The sequence below is a fragment of the Podarcis vaucheri genome, assembly GCF_965113315.1.
Source record: "Podarcis vaucheri genome assembly, chromosome: 6".
In the NCBI taxonomy this organism is placed as follows: Eukaryota; Metazoa; Chordata; class Lepidosauria; order Squamata; family Lacertidae; genus Podarcis; species Podarcis vaucheri.
Genome location: NC_138764.1, coordinates 93,864,543 through 93,879,550, shown reverse-complemented (window position 1 = coordinate 93,879,550; position 15,008 = coordinate 93,864,543). Strand labels below are relative to the sequence as shown.

Genomic DNA, 15,008 nt, shown 5'->3' with positions numbered 1-15,008 from the left:
AGGTAGGGGCTCCTGTATAAACAGGGGTTCCCCTAGATATCCAGACATATTATTTCATAAACTAAAAAAAAAAGGGGGGGTGATCTTACAAGGACTCACTCTTACTGGTTTTCAGGGCAATTCAGCAAAATTTGCAGGGGGAGGAGGAAAGTGTAGGGAGAAGATTGGTTGTTCCAAGTCCCTAGCCACTTATAGTGTACTGGTAGGGATTATTGGTGGGGACGCATGCCACAAAGTTAAAAATGTAAGCTACAAGAGAAGGTAAGATGAAAGAAAAATGAGTGCATGCCCATTTCTTTTCCTTCCTGACAGGGCTTTGAGATACAACACATTTGTTGCTAGTCACCATTTGTTCATTGCTACTGTTATACTGAAAACCCAATTAAAAATGCAAATTCTTAAATGTCAGCTGTTATGATTTCAAGTAGCAAATTTATCTGCGTACAAACTGCTTAACACTGGCTATTCCTTTAAATTCACATAAGTCAGCCGAAATACATAGATTTGATTAACTTTGTATGTTACAGAACTTGCTAGAGTCTCACGAACAAGGCTAATTTGTATTTGGTATTTCATGGAAGGTGACTGAGGTTTGAGTACTTTACCTCTGTACTGCTGACACACTTTTAGATTCCCCACAAGGGGGATCATGTTCAGCAAAGTCACATATTCCTGGAATTTTCCTCTTCTAAGTTTACCCATAATTATTTTCAATTTCTCGCTGACTGGAATTTCTTAAATCTATGCCAGTGACTGTATTCTAACCATATACTTGAAACAATTGCCACAGAAAATTGCTTCCTAGAGAGCAATGGACCCAAATCAGATATCTTGTGAATTCAGACCAAACATGTAAATCCCCTCCTCCTTTTCAGGTTATAACTATGGTTTAGCATGATGTCTGGTCTGGTGTAATCTTAGTGACCACTGACCACCATTCTGAAGAGAGAGAGACTAAAAATCAAGCTCAGACTCCAGGTCTACTCTCTGGTAATTGGTTAAGCAGTTTTAGACTTCAAGGGAAACCACAACAATTGCTGACTGGAAATGGGAGGGCTAAGGAGTTTGAGGGACATTCTAAAGTATCAAACTATGGCTAGGCAATTTTTTAAAGTGATGAACATTGACGAAAGAGCATCATTTTAAAAATAAATAAAGACATAAATAAATAAATTTACCTTTCTACAAATTGTTTGCTTTTTAAACAGAAAACATCATTTTTAGAGTATGTTAAGCAGTATTAGGGTTTTCTTGGTTTTGGTCAGTATTACAATTTACTTGTCTACCCCCTGCTTCCTACAAACTCTTCCAAAGGTCTGGAACGTCCCACATTCCTATACAAATAATACTTGCACCAAAATCAGATCAAATCTTTATTGTTGCAGTTCATGAACGGCACTGGAAGTGAACTGTGTTAGCTCTACAATCTAAATGTACATTTTAAAAAAACTCTTGCCTGGTGGTTTCCTTATAGAACAAAACTTTGCCCAAGATCTGGGGAAGTTTTATCTCACAAGCACCAGAAGCACACCTGTGTTTATTGCATGAGACTACTGACCACTACTGGGCCAAGGGCTTTTGCGAGAAGAAAGCTTTCTCCACTACATGCCACCTTTACAAATATGGAACCCTTCCATTTCTGTGTTTTAACCAGGTATTTTATGAATGTATTTTGGGAAGTTGCCTGTGTTATTCTAATACCTTTCCTTTTTCTGTGCAGGGCCTCTTTCCTGCACAACGCAACGACAAGATGCTAACAACAGCCTGCTCACATCATGCCTCAGAAATAGCAAACCCCAGCACCAGGCTAGGCTTTCTTACAAAGTATTCAGAATCCGTGCCGAGTAAGCGGCAGACTTCTAAAAATAGTGTTGTCATATTTACTATGTTATTTGCTGCCTTTGAAAACAAATTTTAAAAAACAACACATTTTCTATTTTAGAAAACCATTTTTCTAATACTGATGGCACTATGTGAAGTCGAGGTGGGTGGGAGAGCAGGTTCAAATGTCCCCCAAAACGCCCCAACATTTTTCTATTATGTTGTTTGCATGAACTGCTCTAGGCCCTCTTTGTTTCCATGTTGCAATTCCAGCCAATCACAATATGCAATTCCAGCCAATCACAATACATTTGTGCAAACAGCGAAACAGGTTTGGCTATACAACAACATCACTGAGGGTGGAGAAAGCCCTCATATTGCCCTCCCTCTGAATGGACAAGGATGAGGAAATGCCTTTGTCTGTTCCCTAGGCAACTGGTCCCTCCTGCCTTTCACTACTGTGCTTAGAAATTTAGCAGCCTCTAATGGGGGATGTTTTTCAAGTCCTAATATAACAGGTATTCAGGTAAAATATCAAACCATAATCCAGTGCTAAATGCTACTTTGACTAGTATACTCCCACTTGGAGGTGGCAATTCTTCACTGTTTGAGGCAAACCATAGTTTATATAAATATATAGTTTATAATATATATAGTTCATATAAATAAGTATAATCTGGTATCAAGAAGAAACTGAAACTTCAGGGTCACAGGCCTAGTCCTGTGGAATGCTCTTCCAACAGAGATTCAGAAAGTGCGTTGAGTATCAACTTTAAAGTGTTTGCTGAAAACTTTATCATGCCTCCAGGTTTATGTAGACAATCAAGAAAAAATATATTCTGCAACAGCCAGTAATCTGTGTTGATACAGTAGTTTTTATTGTGTATATATTTGTTATAAACTAATGTATCATTTTTCTGAAATTGGAATATGTAAGTATTTTTGAATGAATGAAGGTTTGCACTGTATTGTTTGTATTTGCTCTGTAACCTAAGGCTAAAAATCCGGTTTTGAACCAGATTAATGGGGTAAATGCAAAACAGTCTGCTGGTTTGTGTGAACTGACAATCTATAGTTTGCTTCAATCTAGGAAAGAAAACAGTAAATTGTTGTCCATGAGCAGACAGAGGATGTGAGCTCGAGGGTCATATCCTGGTTTGTTAACCAGCGTTAGAATAAACTATACCACCTATAATTTCCCAGCTTCCCCTTAACACACACACCACTTAAAAAGAAATACATTAATTTGCTTTTCAGTCCTCTGGTAAGGAGGCTAATGTCAAATCACATATTTTTAATTGTAAGATTTTTAAGAAATGTGCCTTTTTTCTAGATGTGTTATTTAGACATTTTAACACTATTTGTTTCAGTACACACGTGAAGAAAGGCTTTTCTTCTTGAAAGCTAGGTTTCAGATGTGGCTTAATTTCTAAATTATTTCTGGAAGGAATGGGTCTGGAGGAATAATCCTTTGCTCAATGGAAGAGATAGTTTGAAAATATTTTGCCCCAAAGTCTTACACAACTGGTGCCACCACAGATATTCTCCCCATGCCTTACATCTTCTCTAACAAGTACCGTATTTTTTGCACCATAACACTCACTTTTTTCCTCCAAGAAAGTAAGGGGAAATGTCTGTGCGTGTTATGGAGGGAATGCCTACGGGTGGCATGCCTACAGATTTTCCTCCTCTAAAAGCTACGTGCGTGTTATGGTCGGTTGCGTGTTATAGAGCGAAAAATACGGTAGCTGGTAAATTCTCACTAAACCAATGCAGATGTATAATTACACAGGTGTATAATACCATCTGTATATGATGGAACTTCTGAAGGAAGTGGAACTACCAACAGGACCCCATCTGCTTAGGTATGTAGGGAAGAAGGTGGTCTTTCAGATTTTTGAGGCCTGTCACTTACGTGAGGTCCACAAGCCTCTTTATAGAACTACGGTTCTTAAGAGTTTCCTGGGGAGAGGGCACGACTTTGCTCATATATTTATGATAGCATGGGGGAAAGTGAAGGTGAAAAAAGCCCAACTGCCTAGGACTCTTTTAACCTAATTGGTTAAACTTGGGCTAATTTCATGTTTATCAATGATCTGAATAAATGAATTCACAGAGGGAGCAGATGAATTAGTCCAACCGCATTTTGTTTAACTTGAATGTCAGGAGTGTACTTGTGGCCATTTTATGCACAATATTCCAACTATTTACTTTACACATGCCAAGTGACTGCCGTTTTAAGGAAACTCTAGTACCTTGGAGATAAAGGATTTAAATTCAGCCCAATGTGCATATATGATCAACAAATTCCAACATAAATGCTCATAGGTGAACATAGTAACTAGGAATACAAGGTAAAAGGCAGAATCTAAATAGTTACACCCTAACAAACATTTAAACAGCAAAGTAATCTTACCATCAGGTGCTGTTTCAAGCACAAGTTTGAACATAAAATCAAAGACTTAGCATGTTAAATCTCAGTTGAAGTATAAAAAGGATGAATGTGGTTAAGCTTTACAAGAGGGAATCAAAATGTTTTGTTTGTAGAATTATAACTTAAGATGTCCAGAGGTTGTATAGCTCTTCACTCAAGATATGGTGACAGTTAAAAGTGGTTAATACCCATGTACAGTGGTATCTCTGGTTGTGGAAGGGATCCGTTCTGGAGCTCCGGTCAGATCCTGAGGTTTCAGTAACCGGAGGGACCACTTCTGCACCTGCGCATGCGGCGAAACACTTCCGGGTTTGCCGCTTTTGCAACCCGAAGTTTACGTTACCTGAGGGTAATGTAAGCTGAGGTGCTATTGTACTTGGTTGTAGTGGCAAAGCCCTAAATTAAAGTTTAGGATAGTTTCCTAAAGTTCAGTTAAAACTATCTATTGTGCAAGTTTTCTAAATGCACTGCTGAGTTTCACACAAAGGACTGTGACAGCAGATGATTAGATGTTTGTGGTCCACAAACTCATACACACCTAGAGCCACACACATACTCACAGATGCATAAACTCAAAATATTTGAACAGAAAACTGAAAGAATCCCAATTTGCTTTTGCCATCTAGCTCTTTGTCGGCTGCTGCTGCTGCTACATATGCACTCCCCTCTGTCTCCATCCCTTCTACCAATGCTTCTGCTACCGTGTAAAACAAAGTATTCTGCAAATTCTTGATTGATAGAGTTGTTCCGTGTCTGCTCAGCCACTTCTTGGGTTACCACTGTGACTGCTGGCAATGAAAGGCAAGCAGTACAGTTTGCTATACCAACACCACCAGCCTCCTGAGCCACCAGCTCCTCCCTTGAAACGGCAGAAAGCAAAAAAACCCAACAACACGTTGAGGCATTCTTGCAGGAAACAGCATGAGAATAAGCTCTCACACACTACTTCCAGCCCTTCCTGAAGTCGGAGGGGTGTGAAACAGCTTGCGAATGGCTTCCCTTGCCTTATTTCCTTTTCCACCCAGGTTGAAATGCAGGAAATGTTAACTGGGAGACATGCATAGAAAACCTTTGCACTAAAAACAACGAGGGCAACAAGTAGAATCACCAGGAAAATGATGAGAAATCTTGCGTGGCGAGGCCCTGGGCCCTGCAGTTCCCACAGAAATAAACACACAGACACGAATATGTTGGGCTAATGGGATAAATCAGGCCACAACCTTATTGGTTACAGATGTGAGCCGTTTGGCTTAGGCAACTGGGTGAAGCAAGACTATATCCTGACTCCTGCCTGTCTGCAGGAAGTCTAGAAAGAGTCAACCACCGATAGGGGGAGCCCTATGATACACATCAATTAAGAGCTCCCCCAGGGTCACCGATGGGGTCGTGGCATGGCCCCACCCCACACCCAGGCTTCGGACAGGAACCACACCCCCGGATCCCATTAATGGGATACCCTTAGTGTGGAGGGGCAGGTGCAGGCAACAACCTCCCCTCCCATAACAAGGCTTACCTAATGCCTAACTTTACAAAGTTGTGATGATTGCTACTAGGTAGGTGAAAACCAAGTGGCTGGTGCCAATTTGCCAAGTGGAAAAATTCCTACCCAGCCCCAACAACCAGGTGATCGACATTAGTCAAGCAATGCAAGAAAGAGGGTGAGTGGCTGGGAGATCCACTAAGGAAACGAATGGAGGCTGTCCGTGCCATGGTTTAAAGGGCAAGTGGCCACGCCCCCTGGCTAACCCGATTGGTCAGCCGGGGGGGGGGCGTTATGCGACTGGGTGTCCTAATGATGTGGGCAGCATTCCTCCGCCCACTGCTGGGTCACTGTGAGGTCCCGGAACTCCTCCCGCAATGCAGCCCCCCGAAAAAGGAGAGCTGTCTTATTGGACAGGGAAGAAACTAGTTTTTGAATGTGTTAATGTAGGGACATTTGAGAGACACAGGGACATGAACTAAATCAGCCATGGAACACCATCGGAATAAAACACTAGCTTTCAGTGATTGAGTGTTTTGTTGTGTTCTTGAGGTTTGAGAATGGGGATCCTCTGCCAGGTCTCAGTGTCTCGAAAGGCCAGGATATGCACATTGTTTCCTGCTTGGCAGGGGGTTGGACTCGATGGCCCTTGTGGTCTCTTCCAACTCTATGATTTCAGCATTACGCTTGGACACCACAGGACTCTGTTCTTGAACTGTCATGTGTTTGGTCCCCAGCATACCCCTAAACCCAAGCCTGCACCACTACAATCACAAAAGTTTGATGCTACTCAAATGACACATTCTAATAAGTATATTACATTAGGACATGGTGTCAGCAGAAGTAGTCTTTCCCTTTATCTCCCCTCCTTTTATATGAGGCCCTCAATCTCAGTCCCCTTTTATATGGACGGCGCCCCAGAGAATACAAAACCAGTTTTATGCCACTTTAGACCGGATATGGATAATGCTTCAACTTATATAAAGAAGTGCATTATTCTGATTCTGGGTAGTGTTGATAACATTAAAAGCTCCAAATGCGACTTCTTCTAAAAAGAGTCTTCTTCTTTATGCTTCCCTAAAAGGATATTTAAAAGACAAGTAGTGCTGTGGCTTCCCGCCCCACTCCCAGAGCCCTCCTAGACAGCTGTGCCGAGGAATCTCCCTCCCCAGTCAAGATCACACATCTTCTAAAAGCCAAAGTGAAAGTAACCAGTTTGGTAAGCCAGTTAAGGGGAAGGAAAATCACCCATTTCCCCCTCCCTCCAAGCTGCACACTTCTGCATGAGTTAGCAGGAAACACGGGAAAGCTGAATGCAAGCCGTCAGCTCAGCTTCCAAAAATGAACAAGCAGATTTGAAAGTGTACATTATGGCAAAGGGAGGGCTTTAATTAAAATTAGACTATGAGACGGTAAGTCTTGGACTTCCTACCTCTGCATGAAGAAAAGGGATTTCAAAAAGTCAAAGGTTAAAAAAAAGAAGAAGTTATTTTTGCCTCTCTTTGTGTGTGCATTGCTGAGAGAAGAGTGCCAGCAAATTGCCATGCGGAATACCTCCTAAAGTGTTAAACATGTTTAGGACAAAGCAGTCATGTGACTATGGTATGGTCAAAGTTATAGTTCTTGGCTACATGTGAAATCAGGTACCCATTCCCAGTACTCTAGCTCACTACAATAGGTAATGGAGGAGTTACAACTCTTCACACATAGAATCATAGAATCATAGAATCATAGAGTTGGAAGAGACCACAAGGGCCATCGAGTCCAACCCCTTGCCAAGCAGGAAACACCATCAGAGCACTCCTGACATATGGTTGTCAAGCCTCTGCTTAAAGACCTCCAAAGTAGGAGACTCCACCACACTCCTTGGCAGCAAATTCCACTGTCGAACAGCTCTTACTGTCAGGAAGTTCTTCCGAATGTTTAGGTGGAATCTTCTTTCTTGTAGTTTGGATCCATTGCTCCGTGTCCGCTTCTCTGGAGCAGCAGAAAACAACCTTTCTCCCTCCTCTATGTGACATCCTTTTATATATTTGAACATGGCTATCATATCACCCCTTAACCTCCTCTTCTCCAGGCTAAACATGCCCAGCTCCCTTAGCCGTTCCTCATAAGGCATCGTTTCCAGGCCTTTGACCATTTTGGTTGCCCTCCTCTGGACACGTTCCAGTTTGTCAGTGTCCTTCTTGAATTGTGGTGCCCAGAACTGGACACAGTACTCCAGGTGTGGTCTGACCAGAGCAGAATACAGTGGCACTATTACTTCCCTTGATCTAGATGCTATACTCCTATTGATGCAGCCCAGAATTGCATTGGCTTTTTTAGCTGCCGCGTCACACTGTTGGCTCATGTCAAGTTTGTGGTCAACCAAGACTCCTAGATCCTTTTCACATGTACTGCTCTCAAGCCAGGTGTCACCCATCTTGTATTTGTGCCTCTCATTTTTTTTGCCCAAGTGCAATACTTTACATTTCTCCCTGTTAAAATTCATCTTGTTTGTTTTTGCCCAGTTCTCTAATCTGTCAAGGTCGTTTTGAAGTGTGATCCTGTCCTCTGGGGTGTTAGCCACCCCTCCCAGTTTGGTGTCATCTGCAAATTTGATCAGGATGCCCTTGAGTCCATCATCCAAGTCGTTGATAAAGATGTTGAATAAGACCGGGCCCAAGACAGAACCCTGTGGCACCCCACTAGTCACTCTTCTCCAGGATGAAGAGGAACCATTGATGAGCACCCTTTGGGTTCGGGCAGTCAGCCAGTTACAAATCCACTGAGTGGTAGCATAGTCAAGACCGCATACAGTGAGAGGTGCGGGAAAGGGAAGTCATAATGGAAATTCAGATACTTATGTTAGAAAGAACACATTTTTTCAACTCTTTACTTTAGACTCAATGATTTATTGACTAATCAAATTGTTGTTCTTTTCCCTTACATAGACTTGTTTGAGTGCGCTCATTAGCCAGCTTCTTAGATATAACACTTTGTTATTTTATCTCCGTGTAAAATGCTATCAAAATCATCTGAGGACATGATTATTACTGACTTTGCTGTGGGATCAATGCAGTGACTTACTCAGGAATTCAAGCAAAGCACTTTGGAATAATCACACCTACAACCCTGTGTTATGCGAGTGATCGCCAAAGAAGAAAAAGAGTAGGCATGTCTATTCCAACATACTTTGCTAGAATTTATGATTGAAGCATTACATTGATCTCACGACATCAACGCTATAACTACGGATTTGGTTGTAAGTTAAACATGCAAAGGATTTCAAGTTCTCCTGTGGAACTCGGGTCTATTATTTTAGAATCCGAACACACAATTATCATCTGGCCACATTCCCAAGTTAACCTAGGTGCATGCTACCAGGCACATCGAAAGATGAGGTGGAAGTGAATCCCAACTCCCCATCTTATTTATGCAGAGGCTCAAGGTCTAATGCACTTTTTAAAGTCTCTGAAAGGGTTATGACAGGTCATGGGAGGTCAGGGACTAGGTCTGTCATCTTGGCAGGCCAAAGGAGTGCAAATGAGAGCAACAAAAACTCCACTGCCAAGAGCAGGGAATGCAAAGATCAGGTTATCCCTGCACAGCAACTGCTGCTTGGTATTCATTCATCAGTGTATGCAGGAGCTCTACTCTTATAATGGATTGGCTCTGAAAGGCAACCTACCGTTACTTGTTACTTCTCGACACCTCTGTCTGCTCCTGAATAAACCCCATCTTCTGCCAGGATGGGAAGAACAAGAGAATCTAATTGACCTCCCCAAACATGCAGCATGTCAGCCATATTTGTGACCTAGGTCCATAAGAAGCTGCTTGAGTCAGTCTATTTGGTAATGTAGCCCAACATTATCGAATGACTAGGAGAGACGCTCCAGAGTCTTTTGAAAAAACAAAACACCTGGAGATGGCAGGTGGCCCTCAGAACACACAAGGACCATCACCTGAACAAACTCTCTAGCTTGTAGCCATGCCCCTGCAAACATATACACACAAGCACACTTTCCAGTGCAGCATGATCTGGAATACCAAAGACCAGAGGATGCACCTCAAAACAAAAGCTCACTGAGTCAAGCAGCAGTAACTGCACTCTCTTCTGCCAAGTAGCATTCTGTATTATTCCCCAGTGCCACACTTTGCAAAAGTACAGTGGTACCTCTGGTTACGAACTCCGCTAACCCGGAAGCAGCTGCTTCTGGTTGCAAACTTTGCCCCAGGGTGTGGACGGAAATCATGTGCCAGAGGCGCGCATGCAGCAGGAGGCCCCATTAGTGAAAGCACGCCTCAGGATAAGAACGGTTTCAGCTTAAGAACGTACCTCCGGAACGAATTAAGTTCGTAACCAGAGGTACCACTGTAGAGTGAAACTCTGAATTTTTTATGCACTGCTAACCATTTTCTCTCTCTACCATTGTGAAAACAAAATACTTTAAAAAACGGCAGTGGCTCACAAGCACGGGCCTTTAGCAGCAGCCATGAACCCCTCCTGCTGCTTGGGCCCTACGAAACATGCAGAAGCCTTGTGAGAAAAGTGAGGTCCTTTCTCACTTTGTGATGGAGTATAGAGTTAAGAAACAGCACATATATTTTCCACTGCTTGGAAGGACTTCTGCAGTTTCTAGCATTCTCAAAACCTGGGAGCAAATAAGAGCTCAGGGAAAGGGATCTGTGTATCAAGGGATGTCCTGCAGGAATACAGATCTGTAATAGAAAACTACCAAAGTAGTGTATGTGGAACATGGGAAACAGTCTAATACCAGGTCAAGCTACTTATTTATCTAACCCAATGTTCTCCTCGCAGGCTGGTGATGGCTCTCATGCAGAGGCCTTTCATATCACCCACTCTCACATCTTTTTATTTGGAAGGACTGAACTAGAGACCTTCTGCATGCAAGCAAGGGTTCTATCACTGAACTATGGTCTCTCCCACCCTAGCATAGCCAAATATACAATACTTTGCAAGTTAAAACTAACCCTTTTCAATTAAACTGAAATGAAATTACACTGGATTTAGATTACATTTCTTACCACTTTTTTTTTAAGTCTCTGGGCAACTTACAAATAAAATAAAAATGTATAATGCATTTAAAACATAGATATGCCAAATTACAGCAACCCATACAACTGCTAAGAACACCACCAAGGCAATTATAAATTAACTAATACCTATGAAATAAAACAACCAAACAAACCAAACCAATCAAAATGCCAATAACCATCTAGTGCCCCTGGAGTCTAAGAACTGTGCGAAGAAGAAAACTCATGGATGAGGACTTTCCAGTTCCCTCCCTCCCACAATCCTTCACGTGACCCAAAAAGCTACTCCAGAGAGTCCAAAAAGCATCCTTGACAGCACAGAATGGGGCACAGGGGTCTGCCAAAGGAATGGGAGCCTGCTCTGCTTGCACGAAGTGCCTCTGCCCCATTTTGAGCTACCTTCCAGATTTTTCAGGGGAGCTGCAGAGAAGAGGGAGGAGGGGTCAAGGAAACACCTTTTCTGCAAGCTTCCTTAGGCTTCTGGTTCTCATGATGCCAGCAGAAAAAAGTAACTAAATACCGAAACTGTACAGGACAATGGTGAGCAGAAAGTATAGCTCCATGTAACATGAAAATAAAAAACACTTTTGCCCTAGCAGGGAAATTTTTTATATAAACTTTGAACGGAAGGCATGTTCTACTTTAAACATTTTCAATCCAGAAAGTAGTCCTATTCTGATCCACAACCAACTCACAAGAAGATCACCCTTAGTCCCATGCCTCTTGTTTCCAAGAAAAATAAAAGAAAAAGGTAAAAAACGAAACAAAAAACCTTCCTGCAAAGACTACAAGTTACTTTAGAAACTAGTTTCTGCACCACTTTCTTGTACTTGGTACTGTGGGCACGTATTATCCAATATTGAAGGAGCTCCAGGCCTGCAAACCTCTGAATGGCCTAAGAAGTATCTCAAAAAAATATTTTGCAGCAGCAGCTGTCTATAAACTGGCCAATAACATAAAATGAACACTTTTTAAACTTCTTACAGGCTAAGACAAAATAAATCCATTTGCAAATTCAGCTTTTCCACATGCAATATTGCTGGTGTTCTATCCAAGGACACACTACACACCAGTATCCAAATAAGTAAACAGAATGTTACAGGACAGAAGGGGAAAGAAGGCTATTTATCAAGCCCACTATGTGACATTTGCCTGAAGTTTACTGTTCCTGGCAACTCTGAGATCACTGAATAAAATAATGTTCTTAACAATTAATTGTTTTAGATGTTTTTACCTGTCTTAAAATGCTTTTTTTAAAAAATAATAATGTGGATGTGTTTGCTCTTTGAGCTGCTTTATTCTTCATCATCATCACCACCATCATCACCACCATCATCACCACAGAGGTCCCAGCCCAGATTTTGATATTTTTTTCAAATCGTCTCCATCAATTCACAATGAAGTTATGCTTATACTTTAAACGCATGATTAAAAACAAGAAACGTTTCCTTTTCTTCTACAAGAGATTGCAATAAAATTGTAAGAGAAGTTGTACTTACTACTGTGCACAATCGATCAACTGATATTCATTAGATCTCTCGTAGCAGGCTTTCACACCTTCATCTTGCCAAAGTGTTTTTGTATGTTCATAGAACTCCTGGAAGCAAACATAAAGGGAGCAACAAGTCAGCAGGGACAAGACCCCCCAGAGGCAAACAAAAAAAGGCAACATGCTTTTGCTTAATGAACAAGCAACCAAATAAAACAGCCGAAGTCCTAAGAAGCTTTCTGACTACAAACATGCTCCTACATTAACGGATATCCTCAATCTTCACTTAATTAGGTTCAGCACACAGAGCCTGCCACACATTACAAAAAGGATTAAAATACATTCAAATGTCTCAGAAAGCAAAGAATGAACATTTGTATTTCCGCCAATGTAGAAGTGTGCTTCACCCAGTACGCTGAATGCTTATGTAAAGTATAGACTACTTTGCGTAGTTGCTAACATTTTTATAAAGGACGCAGAAATAATTTTTCTCTAAGAATGGTTATAACTTGCTTTAAGGAAAGCCTTTCTGTCCTTATTCAAATAAATTGCTGTATTGAAACCCAATAGAAGAATTTCATTTAAAAAATAAAAATACAGAAGAATGGTGCACTTGACTTGTGTATAAACTGATATATACTGTCATGCCTTGGTTTTCGAATAGCTTAGTTCATGAACAACTCAGAACAAAACGTTGCAAATCTGGAAGTAGGTGTTCCGGTTTGTGAACTTTGCCTCAGAAGCCAAACATCCGGCGCGGCTTCCAATTGGCTGCAGGACGCTCCTGCAGCCAATTGGAAGCTGTGCCTTGGTTTCTGAACATTTCGGAAGTCGAACGGACTTCCAGAACGCATTCTGTTTGAAAACCAAGGTACGACTGTAGTTGGGATAGTGCAATGTTGCTGGAGGTCACAGGAATGAAGATGTCACAGAAGTGCCACTCATTCAGAGTGGCTGACAGAGCTCAGCCCCAAATGATCACAGTATGCCTCATTCTCTTCAGTGTCATAGAATGTTGTAAGAATCTAGAACTGTTCATTAATGGCCTTTCAACATTCTCCATCCTATTTGGGGGCAGGGAAATTGGGCAGATCATTCCACCAAATTTCTCCAGGGAGAGATAAATTTTCCAACTGTCTCTTGGGAGTGTGCTCATCTTTAGCATTAACAGTGCTTCTTTCTCCCCCTTCCTCCCCGCAAGGGTTTGTGGTTTTTTGCTGTTGCTGCAAGTGGCAACAGGAGCCTGGTCACCATTTTGCACCCTACCCAGCCCCCCAAAGGAAAATTTCTCTCTCCCTGGAGAAATTTGGTGGAATGATCTGCCCAATTTTCCTGCCCCCAAACCATTTATTAAAAATCTTGCAAAGTGGCCGTGTGTGTGTGTGTGTAGGGGAGAAAGAGAGAAGTGAGAGAAATTCTAATCAGAAAAATGTCTTCTGAGCATCTTCATTTCATCTTCAGAATGTACAGAACATTCTCTGACGCTGAGATTTGGGTAGCTACATCAGACTCATGTGCAAGGCCGATGCAACAAATCCAATTTCTTAGAATGCATCAAATATACCTTTTCAACCTTTTAAAATGTCAATGTTAACATTCTAAAGAATTTTCATTTAGGTTCATGTTTTGCATTATGCTGTAACTCTGCATGATTGAGCGAGCTAAACCTGACTAGCTCTTTCTTCTCCTTATTCAGATAAACTTTTGTTATGTGTTCAAATGAAGTAAAGAACCAACTTTTGTCTCAGGACCAAATATAATTTTGAGCTCACCAAAAGTTAATGAGTAGCTAATCTTTTCAGTATTTATGGGTTATACATTGTCCAAATATAGAACAGAACATTAAATAACTGGGCTTGACCAATCACTTGGGAGAACTACACAAAGGAGAGACCTTGGGAGATCTTAAACAAAAAGTATTTTGGAAACTGTCAATCTACTTAAGAGATTTCTAAAGAGCTTAGTACGAATCACTTGTGTTGACTTGTTTTGGAATCCATTTGAGTTGGTGAATACAGATGTACTGGATTTTCAGGTTCCAAATACAAGAGAGATCTCTGGAAATGAACTGAAGAAAAACACCGCACAGTTGCATGATGTTTCGAACATCTCACAGCCCATAACCAACTTAGCAAAGGATTTGAGAAACTGAATTTTTTACCTCTGCAACAACAGCAGTCCTCTATTTAGAATTTGTTATATGCTCCGGATGGCCCAGGGAAAACATACTTTTGCTGATCTTTAACCTCGCTTTAGTGTTATATCTGTTTTAACACTACCTAAGTGCCTACTTGAACGTGCAGTTGAACTTTCAAAAAGCTTTAGTCAAAGTATCTCACGAAAAGCTCCTAAGTAAGCTTAGCCGTCAAGGAGTAAGAGGGGAGGTCTTGTGGATCACAAATTGTTTAAGTTGCAGAAACAAAGAGTGGGAATAAATGGACATTTTCCCAAATGGTGGAGTCCCCCAAGGATTGGTATTGGGACCTATGCTTTTTAACTTGACACCTGAAGGCAGCCCTGTGTAGGGAAGTTTTTAATGTTTAATGCTGTTGTGTTTTTTATATTCAGTTGGCAGCCGCCCAGAGTGGCTGGAGAAATCCAGTCAGATGGGTGGGGTATGTATGTATGTATGTATGTATGTATGTATAAATAAATAAATAAATAAATAATTATTATTACAAGTGAGCAGTGAGGTGGACATATTTGCTGATGATACTAAATAGTTCAGGGTTATTAAAACCAAAGGA

At 41.3% G+C, this 15,008-nt stretch overlaps 1 protein-coding gene across 6 annotated transcripts in view; it reads right to left on the bottom strand.

The window, feature by feature from the left end:
* Positions 1–15,008, bottom strand: part of GNAS (GNAS complex locus) — a 182,955-nt gene that overhangs the window by 28,107 nt on the left and 139,840 nt on the right. For all 6 annotated transcript variants that reach the window (XM_082226294.1, XM_082226295.1, XM_082226296.1 and 3 more), the window contains exon 5: positions 12,272–12,369. In XM_082226294.1, coding sequence (XP_082082420.1) covers positions 12,272–12,369 — 98 coding nt within the window. The remainder of the gene's footprint in view (positions 1–12,271; positions 12,370–15,008) is intronic.